The following is a 15,559-nucleotide window of genomic DNA, read 5'->3' as shown; positions in this document are numbered from 1 at the left end:
TGCATCTGGGAAAGCAGTGGAAGACGGGTCAAGTACTTGGGCCCCTGCACCCACGTGAGAGATTCAGAAGAAGCTCCAGGTTCCTGGCTTTCACCTGGACCAGCATGGGCCATTGAGGCCTTCAGGGAATGAATCAGAGGATGGAAGATTTCTCTGTCTCTGTCTCTCCTCTTCTCCTTGTAACTCTGCCTCTCAAACAAATACAAACAAATCTTGGAAGAAAAAGAAGAGTTCATGTTGCTGTTTATATACATTTTCAGACTTTCAAATATCTGTTATCTGGTATGATGAATGTAATGCCACTCTGTGCTTTTTTTCTTAAAAAGATTTATTTATTTGAAAGTCAGTGTTTGAGAGAGGGAGACACAGAGACAGACAGAGATATCTTCTATCAGCTGGTTCACTCCCCAGACGGCTGCAACAACCAGCACTGGGCCAGGTCAAAAACAGGAATCGGGAGCTTCATCTGAGTCTCCCACGTGGGTGTCAGGGGCCCAAGCACTCAGTGATCTTCCACTGCTTTTCCCAGGCCATTAACAGGGAGCTGGACTGGAAGTGGGACAGCTGGAAAATGAACCAGTGCCATATGAGATGCTGTCGTCACAGGTAACAGCTTTACCTGTTACTCCATAACACTGGCTCTCATCCTGTGGTTTTAATTTGGTTTTCACTGATTATTAATGAGCTTGAATATATGTTTACTGGTCCTTTGTATAACCTCTTTTGTGGGAATATTTAAATTTCTTGGCATTTTAAAGATCTTTTCTTCTGTGGTCTGCCTTGCCATTCTACATTTCTGTTTCTTCCTGTTGTTGCTGTCAATGAATTAAAACTGAGGATAATATGTATTTGGTCCAAGGATTATAGTTTCATTGTTCACAGGGGTCATTTCTCTTCTGTTCATTCTCTGAGGGCTTACAGCACTGATACCCTTTAATAAGAGTATCTGCCACCTTTGAACAAGCATCAGAATTTATCAATGACTTGCTGTTTTCCGACTTCATGTTCCTTATGTCCTTTCCCTTGATCTTTCAGAGTGGTTCCCACAGTGAACATGTGAGAGTTGGGAGATTTTCTGGCAATCACCCATTCTCATTTTTCACATTATTACCACTGATTTTCACAGACTCCAGCTAACATATGAAGATCTTTGCCTACTTTCAGACTCTTTCCCCTTTTCAAGTATAATTACAACACATCTTACTCAGTAAAATTTTCTTCCTCAACTTTTTCATTGTTCTTTAGAAGCAAAGTATCTTTTTGGTTGATTATTTTGTGCCTCTCCCTTGGAATGCTGAGTTGCTGCTTTAGACCACCAGCGCAGACTTTGTCTATCAGATCCACTAGTAATAATATCAAAAGCCAGAATAATTCTATGTATATATTTTTTCTTAGATTCATTTATTTATTTGACAGGCAGAGTTATAGACAGGAAGAGAAGGGGAGGGAAGGAGAAGGGGAGGGGGAGAGAGAGAGTCTTCCATCCACTGGTTCACTCTCCAAATCGCCAAAATGGCTAGAGCTGTGCTGATCTGAAGCCAGGAGCCAGGACCCTCTTCTGCGTCTCCCAGAGGCCCAAGCACTTGGGCCATCTTCCACTGGATCAGAAGTGCAGCAACCAGGACTCCAACTGGCACCCATATGGGATGTTGGTACCAGAGGCGGAGGCTTAATCCACTGTGCCACTGTGCCACAGCACCAGCCCATCTATGTAAATCATGTAGGCATCCAGGCAGTAAAATCATTCAATGATTTGATGAACACCTACCTTAAGAAACACTTTTCTATAGAGTCCTATCACCCACAGTAGGAGCCCACCAGATTCCATGCACAAATAGATGAGCAGCTTGACTATATGTACCACATGGAGACTAAGGGATCCATAAAGAACTTATAAAAATGACTTCAAGCTTCATAGAAATAATAAATAATACACAGGCAGCCTCAGATGTATATTTAAATTGGTAATTTTTTTAGATAATGTTCATGTCTTCACAGAAGTTCTATCATTATAGTTGCCTTCTAATATTTTACAACATTTAAAAACTCTGGTTTAACTATTTAACTGAAACATGTCTTTCCCTATCTAGATGACTGGTTTTTATCTTTTTATGCTTTTTGATTGATTTATTTGAGGTGGGGAGGAGAACAGATACAGTGAAAGCTGCCAACTGCTATTCACTTCCCAAATGCCCACAATCCAGCCAACACTGGAAGTTAAAAACTCAGTCCAAGTCTCCCATGCAGATGACAGAAATCTCCCAGGGTCTGCATTAACAGGAAGCTGGAGTCAGGAGTCAGAGGTGGGTATCAAACTCACACACTTTGACATCTAAACCACTGGCCAAATGCCCACCCTTAGATGATTAGTTTTTAAAATTTTTAAAATTGTTCTTAGAGCTACTGTGTCTGTCTCTGAGATAAGGATTTTCATCATGATACCCTGAGCCATCCTAAGGCCACAGTTACTTTTACCATAAAGTAATCATTAGTCTCCAGGTCTTTTTGGTCAATGTCGCAAGACTACTGGTTGGTCAAATAATTAACGTAAAAGCAAAGAATTATTTTTTAAAAAGCTACATATACATTTTTGCCATGTTGCTTGGTCCTAAGAGGAAGAACACTACAAATGCACATAAAAAATGTCAACTTCAATTATACTTTTTAAATAAAATAAAATAAGATAGAGGCTTTAGCCTGGCCTGTCCTCAGCTGATGCATCCATTTGGGGAGTAAGCCACTAGATGGAATATCTCTCTCTCTCTCTCCCTCTCTCTCCCTCTCTCTCTCTTTGTGACTCCGACTTTTAAATAAATAATAAATCTTAAAAAAAAAAAAAAAAAGACAGAGGGATGGGCATTGTGGCACAGTGGCTTACCACTTGGTATGCCTGCATTCCATATCCGAGGGCCAGTTCAAGTCCTGGCTGCTTCACTTCTGATTCAGCTTCCTGCTAATGTGTCCATGAAGCCGCAGATAACAATTCAAGTAATTTAATCCCTGCCACCCACAGAAGAGACCCAGGTGGAATTCCTAGCTCCTAGTTTTGCCCTAGATCAGCCCTTGCTGTTATGGCCATTTGGAGAGTGAACCAGCAATGGAAGACATCTCTCTTTCTCCCCCCTCACTCTTGTCATTCCACCTTTCAAACAAATAAATCTTCTTATAATAAATGAGAAAGACACTTAGAGAAATATTATACATAAAAGTTATAAATTAATTATATAAAACAAAAGTTAAAAGACTCATATTATATGTCTCAAATTAATTTAAAAAATTCTATTCTCTCAGGTTAGTACTGTGAGATCCTATATTAAGAATTCACATATAAAGACACATTTTTGGCCGGCGCCGCGGCTCACTAGGCTAATCCTCCGCCTAGCGGCGCCGGCACACCGGGTTCTAGTCCTGGTCGGGGCGCCAGATTCTGTCCCGGTTGCCCCTCTTCCAGGCCAGCCCTCTGCTGTGGCCAGGGAGTGCAGCGGAGGATGGCCCAGGTGCTTGGGCCCTGCACCCCATGGGAGACCAGGAAAAGCACCTGGCTCCTGGCTCCTGCCATCGGATCAGCGCGGTGCGCCGGCCGCAGCGCGCCGGCTGCGGCGGCCATTGGAGGGTGAACCAACGGCAAAGGAAGACCTTTCTCTCTGTCTCTCTCTCTCACTGTCCACTCTGCCTGTCCAAAAAAAAAAAAAAAAAAAAAGACACATTTTTTTCTGTCTAGCACATGCAGATGATTTGAAGACAAGTAAGAAATACAGGATTCTCTCCAACATTCCTGTAAAGAAGTTATAAATTTTTAGTTACTTTATTTTTATGAGTAAAAAGTACCAAAAACACTACGATGACATCAGTAGACTTCAGGCCTCAGAAAAACAAATACTCAGGCTCAGGAAGCTTTCTTCTTACCTTTAATAATTCAAAATAATGCCAACAATGATACACTGGAACTAGCATAAGGCGTGGAAGGACATAACGAACTGCCTCTTTAAAGCCATCAGCAATGGACTGTAAAGTAAAAAGATACAAGAGTGTATCTCAGATATCAAGGATATATAATAGCAGTACCTTAAAGAGAAAGGCTTTCAAAATTCAAGATACAGACATTTATCAAAACTACAAAGGAAAACATATTCTGTATTGAAATTGAAGGGCTATATAAATCAAGATTTTCCCTTCCCTTTGTTCCTTTAAGTTTTTAGATAAATATATACATGTGTTCCTCTCTTATACAGATAAAGTAACTTTCACAGTAGTCCTCTACAGCTTGTCTTCAAACATTTTTGCTTCAAGGAATTTTGAAAAATCTATGCATTCTCTTGCACATTTTTATGTCATCATAAAAAATGCTTTAAGTTTAGATAGTTACAAAGGATGTATTTTGGGGGATGCTAAATACCGTCAATGTGACAAATATATTTTGCCAAACATTAATTAAACACTTTTCAAGTGTAGCTCATTTAATTTATGAAAAACATCTGTTACATAACTTAACTGACAAAGCCAATCTTCAATGACAACCAACCACATCAGACTTAATTTGTCAGAAAATTTGACTTTAATCTGAAATTCAAGTAACATGCTAATATCATGGTCTTAAGGACTGGAAGCACCTACAGAAGCTACAATTGCTCTCAAGACAGAACACCCAGGTATGAGAACTTCACAAACCTCTCCTCTCAGCTACCAGAAATGGACGACCAAGACTTTAAAAAAGAAAAGTTAGTATTCACCCCACGATAACCATCTCACCTTTTAACTTGAAGATACTCAGATAGATATGACAAGACATACACAAGCAGATAGGACATTTCACTATCAAGAGTTTTTACCATAATTATCCCCATACTCTTCTTTTGGAAACTCTTTCGCTTTGTACTCACTGAACTCTTCCACAGGAACAATATATTATGCTTGGGTTTTCTGGTTGGTTGGTTGTTTGGTTGGTTGGCTGATTTAGTTTAATTTTGCTTTTGCAGGGGGAGGTATGTACTCTGGAGATTTTTACACCCTGAACCAATATATAATGAGAAATTAATATAGCAAGAGGTATTAAATAAGAGAGGCAGGAAAAAAGGATGTAAACCAACACAAACAAGATCTCCGGCAAACTAGGAATTGATTTCCTTAAAAGCTATCTGTGTGGGCTGGTGCTGTGGCATAGCAGGTAAAACTGCCACCTGCAGTGCTGGCATCCCATATGGGCACCAGTTCGGGTCCCGGCTGCTCCACTTCTGATCCAGCTCTCTGCTATGGCCTGGGAAAGCAATGGAAGATGGCCCAAGTCCTTGGACTCCTGTACCCACGTGGGAGACCCGGAAGAAGCTCCTGGCTCCTGGCTTCGAATCGGTGCAGCTCCAGCCACTGCGGCCAATTGGGGAATGAACCAGTGGATGAAGGACCTCTCTCTCTCTCTGCCTCTCCTTCTCTCTCTAACGCTTTCAAATAAGTAAATAAATCTTTTAGAAAAAAAAAAAAAAGCTATCTGTGCTTTTACATCCCTTGAAAAATGTTGGTGTAAAGCTGGAGATGAGTGTACCTTAGTTTTGAATACTACTATTCAATTGAACAAATGATCTTCTAAAAGTTATAAGGGATTCAAGAGTCACTATTGTTGATTTCAAATGTCTGCAAGGTTGATTTACTGGTATTTTTACACACAAGACAAATACCTACAAGAATGATATACAATGTGAAAAAGAATTTATGCTTCTTTAAAATATCCTCACAGATAACTAATTTATAATTCTCAGATCTGAGTAACTTAGGTTAAATTGTAACTTGTTCTGAAGTGAGCATTATGGCATAACAGGTTAAGTGGCTGCTTGGCATGCATACATCTCATTATCAGAATTGCCTAGATTAAGTCCCATCTCCAATTCTGATTCAGCTTCTTGCTAATGTGCAACCTAGGAAGCAACAGATGACAGTTCAAGTACTTGGGAAACTGCCACTCACATGGGAGACCCAGACGGAGTTTCTGGCTCCTGGCTTCAGCTCTACCTAGTCCAGGCTGTAGCAGATATTTAAGGAGTGAACCAGTGGATCTCAATCTTTCAATGTCTGTCTGTGTCTCTGCCCTTCAAGTAAATAAAGAAATCTTTAAAAAATTAAGAAATAAAAGGGGCTTGAGAGAACTTGCTTGCCCCTTGCAGCATGTAAGGGAGAAAGTGCCATTTATGTACCAGAACAAGACCTTGCCAGACACTGAATCTGCTGGAGCCTTGATCTCAGATTGCCCAGCCTCCAGAACTAAGATAAACACGTTTTGTTGCTTAAAAGCAATCTAATTCACAGTATTCTGTTTCAGCAGCCTGAATGGACTAATAAGGCATTAATTAATTAATTAATTCAGTGATCTGAATTACTTTGGATTTTATATATTAAACATATATATTTTATATATATATAACATATATATATATATATAAAAATGTGTGTGTTTTTGTGTGTGTGTGTGTGTGTGTGTGTGTATGAAGTCCAGAGTTTATATCCGGATAAGAACACAGATGATAGTATTGTGACTAAGAATGGTTAACCAAAAAAAAACAAAAACAAAAACAAAAACAAAAACAAAAAACATGGGCCGGCGATGTGGCATAGCAGATAAAGCCGCCAACTGCAGTGCCGGCATCCCATATGGGCACTGGATCAAGTCTCAGCTGCTCCACTTCCAAACCAGCTCTCTTCTATGGCCTGAGAAGGTAGTGGAAGATGGCCCAAGTCCTTGGGCCCCTGCATCCACATGAAAGACCTGGAAGAAGCTCTAGGCTCCTGGCTTCAGATCAGCCCAACAGATGGAAGATCCCTCTCTCTCTCTGCCTCTGTAACTTTACCTTTCAAGTAAATAAATAAATCTTTTTTAAAAAAATAGACAACTGGCTGCAAAGTGAAAAAATGAAAGGGGATATGTCCATTTGTTTATTTGCTTGTTTTAGGAAATCAGATTTGCCCAAATTCATATGCTGAAGTGAAACAGCCAATTTAAATGATTAGTGTCTATAGCTGATAAGGAGTCAAGCATCATTTAGGACAATGTAATCTTCGTTTATAAGGGTTGAGAGAGCAAAACTACAACTTTGTCTTCCTCCACTTATTTTCACTTTATCTAATGGCATTACTGAGCCAACTAACTTGCATAATTATCTGCATACTTCCCCTCAGTGTAGTTCTATCTCCTTTACAATGTAAGCCTGACAGAGAAAACAGAGAATATGATTTTATATATTTATATAAAATATATTTATATATTTTACATATATAATAAATATATAAAATATATGTATATATTTTTAAGATTTCTCCAAATTTTCTTTCTGAAAGGAATATGATACTGAAAATAGCTCTCCATATTCATTCCAATATCTCACTCAGTATTTTTTATATACTAGAAAAAATTTTTGCATTAAGAACAGAGCAAAAGAATGTAAGACAGAAAAAAGAAGACAACATTCAGACAGGCTCTAAATGAACAGGATTTGAAAACTGAAGAACTATTTTCCAACTGCTTTATAAAAGGATTCTAGATCCATAAACATTTAAAGGATAAAATGACAAAATATTTGTTTTGTGGCCAGCACTGTGGCGTAGTGGGTAAAGCGCCGCCTGCAGTGTCAGCATCCCATATGGATGCCAGTTCAAGTCTCAGCTGCTCGACTTTCGATCCAGCTCTCTGCTATGGCCTGGGAAAGCAGTAGAAGATGGCTCAAGTCTTTGGGCCCCTGCACCCCATGGGACACCCAGAAGAGGTTCCTGGCTTCGGATAGGTGTAGCTCTGGCCATTGCAGCCATCTGGGGAGTGAATCAACGGATGGAAGACCTCTCTTTCTCTCTGCCTCTCCTTCTCTCTGTGTAACTCTGACTTGCAAATAAATAAATATATACATATGTATATTCGTTCTGTTTTGTATTTGTAAATAAAAATAACATTCAGTTTAGGTTTACCTGAAAGTGTAGAGCAACACCAGGTCTGGCCATCAACTTACTGAAATGTTCATTAAACTCTGGTGAAAGAATGTCCTGGGACAACGTTTCGTAAGGATCAAATGCTTGCTCCTATTTTTTAGAAAAGGAAAATGTGTTAAGTAAAAGAACATCTTCTCTACTAATATGGTACAGACTATTTAATGACAAATTTTCAACTAAATCCTTAACTAGCTTCATCACTTTTTGCTCTCTTCTTTCCAAGGAGACAAACAGTAATTATGACTGAGACTGGTAAAGTTTTAAAAATCTAAGTAGTGATGTTGAACAACTGTTGACAAGGTCTACAATTCCAAAAACATGAGACTTTGTGGTCACATGTACCAAATTAATAAAACGCTTATGGACATTTATCTTAAGGAAGAGAAAAGTGTATTCATTAGTAAAAGAAAGCTAGGATTTGAAATTCAGGTGGGCTTAACTAGGTTGAAATGAGTTTTCACTTAGGATACTTTCAAAGGAAGTAAATGTTATACTTCTATTTTATCTACTCAATAGTTTCTAAAACTAGAGAAAGAAAGCAGAGCCAAGATAATACACTACAAAATAACAAAACAGAAACTGCCCATGGTTTGTCTAATGTCTGTTTTTAAAAATTCCTAATATTTTATAATATTCAACAACTCCAATGTTTGGTTAGACCTAAAGTTTTGTTTCATTTTTTTTCTGTTTTAAAAACACAAAAGTAGTATGTTTCTCCAGCAAACAAACAAGTATTGGCAAGCATGCTGAAATAAGAACCCCTGTCCCACACACTGCCAGGGGACACGTAAAATGGTAGTTCCTCCAAAAATAAATCAAAGAATTATTACATGAACCAGCAATTCCACTCCTAGGTATATACCTCAAAGAACTGGAAACACTGTAGCATTTTTCACAGTATCTACAAGGTGAGAATAATCTAAGCATTCATCAACAAATGGATGGATAAACTAAAGTATGGTATATATATTCCATGAAATATTACTCCACTACACAGACGTTCTGACACATGCTATAACATGATGAACCCTGCAAACATTAAGGTAAAATGAAATAAGACACAAAAAATAAATACTATGTAGTATCACTTATATGAAATATCGAAATTAGGCAAATTCAGAGACACAAAAAGTACATTAAACATTACAAGAAGTTAAGGGGAAGAGGATCGGGATTGCTCACTGGTTAGTTTCCATTTGGGGAATGAAAAAAAAGTTGGGGAAATAGTGATGATGGTTATATGATACAATGAATTCAATCTATGCCACCAAATCAGACACTTAAAATGGTAAAAATGGCAAAATTTATATTTATATTTATGTATATATGGCAAAATAAACAATGAAAATACAGGAGTTTAGAACCATGATATCTGAGAATACGGCAAGTAGGTCACAAATTAATATGATATCACAACATAAAAATTTCCTAAAAACCAAGGCTGAGTATTTTGGCCAGGCATCAGTAACTGAATACTTCTACACTATCAGTTTGTTTTACAAGGCAGAGATTATCAGTTAGTGTTAGAGATTATAAAGTTAGGAAATATTCTTAATGCAATCCAAAGACAGCACTTTTAAAGCCCTGTTTTCCAAAAGAAATAAAAACAGCCAGTGAGTACGGAAAGATGTTCAACATTATTAGTTAAAAAACAAAAAAGCTAAAGCTAAATTAAAGGGCAATGAAATGCAATTTTTTTCCCCAAAAACTGTCAAAAATGAGTAAGAAATCACTCAAAATTAATATGAGGGAATGGAAGGAATTCTAAGAGTACTTATACAAGCTTAGGGAAAAAAATTCAAAGTTAAGTTTATTCTGGTGTAAAAAATTTTTAAATCATGAATAGTTTTCTAATACCAATTTTCATCAACTTTTTGAAGACTACCCATTTGCAAAATTTTATGCATCAAAATAACTTCTCTCTTAATTCCCCCTTTCCACAAACTTCTTGAACAATGAAACTTAACTGGAAGTGAATTTGGAAAACTCTTTCAAAGTTTCAAAAATGTACTTAGTTGTTTAATATTACAGTTCCACTTGCAGGAATATATCCTAACAGAAAAAAAAAAGGTATAATGCAATTATTTATTGCACTGTTGTTTTAATAACAAGAAATAAAGGGAAAAACAACAAGCTATGGAAAACAGGTGGTTAAAATGTTGCAGTATCTCCATATAATATGGTACTATTTAGACATAAAGATTGTATTGAAGGATATTAATATGGAAAACGTTCATAATACATACAATAAGAAAATCAGATTACAAAATAGGACTCTATTTTTTGTAAATACATATGGGTAAATATATAGAAATACATATACATAAGTTATAGCTGGTGTTGCAAAGCAGTTATTTTTCATTATATATATATTTGTCTATTTTCTGAAAAATTTGATAATAAGCTATTTTACTTTTATAATCATTTAAAGGCAACAAATGATTTTTCACTTTTCTATTTTTGAAAACTGAGGCTAAAATCCTTAAAAGCTAAAAGCTATATTCAATAAAGTTTCCTTTCCTAGAAGAGAGTAGTGACTACTAGAAAGTAAGGAGGGACTAAGTGGGGAGGGTTGTAGAGGGAGGCTGACCATCAGGTACACAACACAGTTAGACAGGAGGAATAAGTTTTGTGTTCTACAGTACAGCAGAGTGAATACAGTTTACATCAACCTATCGTATATTTTATGAAGAACTGGAGGAGCAGAGCATGAACGTTCCAAATGATAAGGAGATGGAAATGCAAATCACCCTGACTGGATCATTATGCAGTATATACATGTATTGAAATGTCACACTGTATCCCCTAAACATGGACAATTATGAACTATTTTTTTTTTTATTTTTTTATTTTTGACAGGCAGAGTGGATAGTGAGAGAGAGAGACAGAGAGAAAGGTCTTCCTTTGCCGTTGGTTCACCCTCCAATGGCCACCACGGCCGGCGAGCTGCGCTGATCCAAAGCCAGGAGCCAGGTGCTTCTCCTGGTCTCCCATGGGGTGCAGGGCCCAAGCACTTGGGCCATCCTCCACTGCACTCCCGGGCCACAGCAGAGAGCTGGCCTGGAAGAGGGGCAACCAGGACAGAATCCGGCACCCCAACCGGGACTAGAACCCAGTGTGCTGGCGCCGCAAGGTGGAGGATTAGCCTATTGAGCCCCGGCGCTGGCCCAATTATTAACTATTAATAAAAAAGAAATGAAATTTTTAAAAGTTGGTAATAAGTTATTTTCTTCACCTTAAACATACTCTCCATTAAAAAAATTCCTAAATTTTACTATGCTATTATATAAATTTATGCTATAAATATTACTCTAAATTCACTGTAATGAAAAATTACTAAAATCACTAAAAATTAGAAAATGTGATTTAAGTTTGCTGTTGGTTAAATCTTCAGTATTCTTTGAACTAGCCAGCAGTATTTTCTAATTTTCACAAAAACAAATAGCTAAAGTAGTTTTATAAACCTACTTCTGCCAAATCTTCAAAACAGCTGCCAGCTAAGGGATGCGGACTGCTTTCATCAGTCATTTCCACTGTGTCTTCAATCAAGCCTAACAGCTTCACAGTTAACTCATGAATATCTGAAATGTTGCTGAAAATCTTTTCAATATCCTACAAAAGAAAAAGAAAGGCTATATAAGACATGTGAGGTCGAGAATTATGGTTAAAATTATTAAATATAAATAGTAACGTGAGTGTTATGGGCATATTTTCACCCAATCTCATATTAACATATTCCAAGACACAGTAAAAAGTCAATCATTAGAACAGAAGAAGAAAAAAATCTCTTGGATTACAGACAGTAAAAAAAATTGGGAAGTACATATTCTAGACAGTTTTGTTCAGTAATTCAAAAATATTACATTGTGGGTGAATCTAATGATTGCTTACAGAAAGAAATTTGGCACTCCAGGAGTCTAAGCATTTAAGATGCTAAAAGACCTGATCATAGTCTTATAGATCTGGTTAATGACAATGGGATCACTAGGAAGTAGGCTCCTAATCCAGCTATAACTTGGCTTTCAATTTTTATGTGACATGCTATGTAAACTTTTATTTTTCAAAAGTTCCACTGCTAAAACTAAAATACTGCTTTAAAGTACTCGCCAAAAGACTTGTAAAAACATGGGTCTTTTTTTTTTTTTTTTTTTTTTTTTTGCTAGAACACTCATCTTTCTCACCAATTCCAAATCAAGAACTATAAATCTCAGATACTGCATGGCAGAAAAAGACTGCATTCCAGTGTAAATCTCCCTACCTATTTTTGTATCCAATTTTCACTGTCACTGCATTTATTACTTCAGTACAACAATTCAAATATTTCTAAAACCCACCAATACATAAATAAGTACTTTTATGTACTCATAAGCTACATTACTAGTTACCATTTTTTGCTATTTGCTTTGGGGAAATATAAAATTTCAAATCCAAAAAGATACTTACAGAAGGTTTAAAAAGCTTTCTGTCAGACAGGAAGGCTTCTCGAAACACTTTTATGATCATATTTAGTTCCCGTAGATACTGCCTTTCTGCTGCAATTTCAGTTCTTACAAGGTCGTAGTAGTTTAATTCTCCTGAAGAACTAGGTTCTTCCTCACAGAGAGAAACCAAACCTATGTCATCCTGATCAAACATGTCCATCAAAACCTGGGAAATATAAATCAGTGATGTAGAACCTAATTTTCCTTATTTTCACAAGACTGGTTGAAAGTACTTGAAATTAAAACACTGGTACAAGAAATTGTGGAAATTCACACATAGTTTTTTTCATAATACAAATTTTCCATGAACTTTTTAAAAATCTTCATAAACAAATAAATATTCCTGGAAAAAATTCAACCAAATGGTGAAATACCTATCTTCATTTTTGTAATACATACATACATACACACACATATATATAATATAACAAAAAAGAGCATATCTTCAGAAAATAACAATCTGAGCCAAAAATCCCAGGCTCAGCTGCTTACTTAACAGTGATTATGAATAAGTTAATCTGTTGACTCAAATTCCTTACATGTAAAATGTAACTGATGGAATAAAACAATGAGATAAAGCACCTAAAATGCATACTACCATATCTGGCAATGGTAAGTATTCAACATGATAGATATCCATCATATTATAAGAATGGTGGTATGCACTTTGGTAAGTTGCAAGGAGAAAACTAAAATTGTACTACTGTAGAGGCAGATGATGAATAACATTGCCCTCTCTGGACTCAACCAACCACAGCCAGAAAATATTTTTTCTTGTCATTATTCCCTAAACAATGTAATATAACAATATTTACATGGTATTTACATTGTAGGACTTATCAAAAGGAATCTAGAGATGGCTTAAAGGGTAATGGTGCATATGTGTATGTTTATGTGTAAATACTATGCCTTTTTATACTGAGGCTTGGGCATCTGCAGATTTTCGTATCTCTGAAGGGTCCTGGAATTAATTCCCCATGGATGCTGAAGGAGGATGTATTTCCAACACGGAATTATTACACCAACAACTGTGATTATGTTCACTTGCATATCACTAATGTTTACATGGCTGTGGTACAGATAGCTGCTATACATTAAAATCAACCACCAAGCAAGAAACACTTGTAAATCAAAAGCAATAGGAAAAAGGTGGCCAAAACTTTTCTGTAATCCTGAATTTCAAATAAATAAATAAATATTTTTTTAAAAATGACATTGGAATTCACTGCCCTCTGTATAAAATCTTAAGATAACAGCCATTCACAATTTAATCCCAACCTGCTTTCCTAGGCTCAAATCCTGTGACACAGGCCAGCGCCGTGGCTCAATAGGCTAATCCTCCGCCTTGCGGCGCCGGCACACCGGGTTCTAGTCCCGGTCGGGGCGCCGGATTCTGTCCCGGTTGCCCCTCTTCCAGGCCAGCTCTCTGCTGTGGCCAAGGAGTGCAGTGGAGGATGGCCCAGGTGCTTGGGCCCTGCACCCCATGGGAGACCAGGAGAAGCACCTGGCTCCTGCCTTCAGATCAGCGCGGTGCGCCGGCTGCAGCGCGCTGGCTGTGGCAGCCATTGGAGGGTGAACCAATGGCAAAAGGAAGACCTTTCTGTCTCTCTCTCTGTCCACTCTGCCTGTCAAAAAAAAAAAAAAAAAAAAAAAAAATCCTGTGACACTAAAATCCTTCCCCACTCCTTATTACTTGCTCCATGCAACCCATCTTCTTGCCAATGAACACCATCACCTTCAATTCCCAGCTACCAGAATCCGGCGCCCCGACCGGGACTAGAACCCGGTGTGCCGGCGCCGCTAGGCGGAGGATTAGCCTAGTGAGCCGCGGCACTGGCAGAAACAGAGTAATATTACCATGTAAGAAAACATAGAGGCCGGCCCCGCGGCTCACTAGGCTAATCCTCCGCCTGCAGTGCCGGCACTCTGGGTTCTAGTCCTGGTTGGGGTGCCAGATTATGTCCTGGTTGCTCCTCTTCCAGTCCAGCTATCTGCTGTGGCCCAGGAAGGCAGTGGAGGATGGCCCAAGTGCTTGGGCCCTGCACCCGCATGGGAGACCAGGAGGAAACACCTGGCTCCTGGCTTCGGATCAGTGCAGTGTGCCAGCCATAGCGGCCATTTGGGGGGTGAACAAACAGAAGGAAGACCTTTCTCTGTCTCTCTCTAACTCTGCCTATGAAAAAACAAACAAACAAAAAACATAGAACCTGGGGTCAACATTGTGGCACAGTGGGTTAAGCTGCCACCTTCAATAATGGCATACCATATGGGCACCAGTTCGATTGTTGGCTGCTCCACTTCCGATTCAGCTCCCTGCTAACATACCTGGGAAAGCTGAGGAAGTGCTAGGGCCTCTGCAACCATATGGGAGACCCAGATGAAGCTCCTGGCTTTGGCCTGGTCCAGCCCTAACCACTGTGGCCACTGGGGAGAGAATCAGAGGACTGAAGATATCTCTTTCTCTATCTCTCCCTTTCTCTAACTGTGCCTCTCAACAAATAAAATAATTAAAAAAAAAAAAAAGAAAGCATAGAACTCAATCCCTATTATGTATAAGTTTGGAAAATTAAAATTTTTTAAGGTTTATTTATTTATTTGAAAGTCAGAATTATACAGATGGAGGGGAGGGAGGGAGGGAGGGAGGGAGGGAGAGAGAGAGAGAGAGGCCTTCCATCCACTGGTTCACTCCCCAATTGGCTGCAACGGCCAGAGCTGTGCTGATCTGAAGCCAGGAGTCAGGAGCTTCTTCCAAGTCTCCCATGTGGGTGCAGAGGCCCAAACACTTGGGTCATTCTCCATGGCTTTCCCAGGCCACAGCAGAGAGCTGGATTGGAAGAGGAGCAGCCAGGAGTAGAACGGGTGCCTATATGGGATGCCGGCGCTTCAGGCCAGGGTGTTAACCCGCTGCACCAGAGCGCCGGTCCTGAGAATTCAATTTCTTTAGAGCTGCTCTGAGTGCTTATTTCCTCTCACCTTTCTTAAACACCAAATTCCTTCTTAAGCATTTATGTTCTTCTTTTCCAGTTTAACTGCTATTTTTCAAAGAGTGACAGAGTAGAAGGTGAGTTCTCCAATTCCTGCTTAAGATCATCTGACTATTCTTAGCAATCTCTCAG

The 15,559-nt window shown here is 38.5% G+C and overlaps 1 protein-coding gene across 2 annotated transcripts in view; it reads right to left on the bottom strand.

Moving 5' to 3' along the window:
* SOS2 (SOS Ras/Rho guanine nucleotide exchange factor 2) overlaps positions 1-15,559 on the bottom strand; it is a 110,523-nt gene that overhangs the window by 47,623 nt on the left and 47,341 nt on the right. For both annotated transcript variants that reach the window (XM_002718299.5, XM_051822817.2), the window contains exons 5-8: positions 12,406-12,609; positions 11,431-11,574; positions 7,942-8,052; positions 3,907-4,005 (exon numbers count right to left, since the gene is read on the bottom strand). In XM_002718299.5, the coding sequence (XP_002718345.2) occupies positions 3,907-4,005; positions 7,942-8,052; positions 11,431-11,574; positions 12,406-12,609 (558 nt within the window). The remainder of the gene's footprint in view (positions 1-3,906; positions 4,006-7,941; positions 8,053-11,430; positions 11,575-12,405; positions 12,610-15,559) is intronic.

Source organism: Oryctolagus cuniculus, chromosome 12, assembly GCF_964237555.1.
Source record: "Oryctolagus cuniculus chromosome 12, mOryCun1.1, whole genome shotgun sequence".
NCBI lineage: Eukaryota > Metazoa > Chordata > Mammalia > Lagomorpha > Leporidae > Oryctolagus > Oryctolagus cuniculus.
This window is presented reverse-complemented; position numbering and strand designations above follow the sequence as displayed.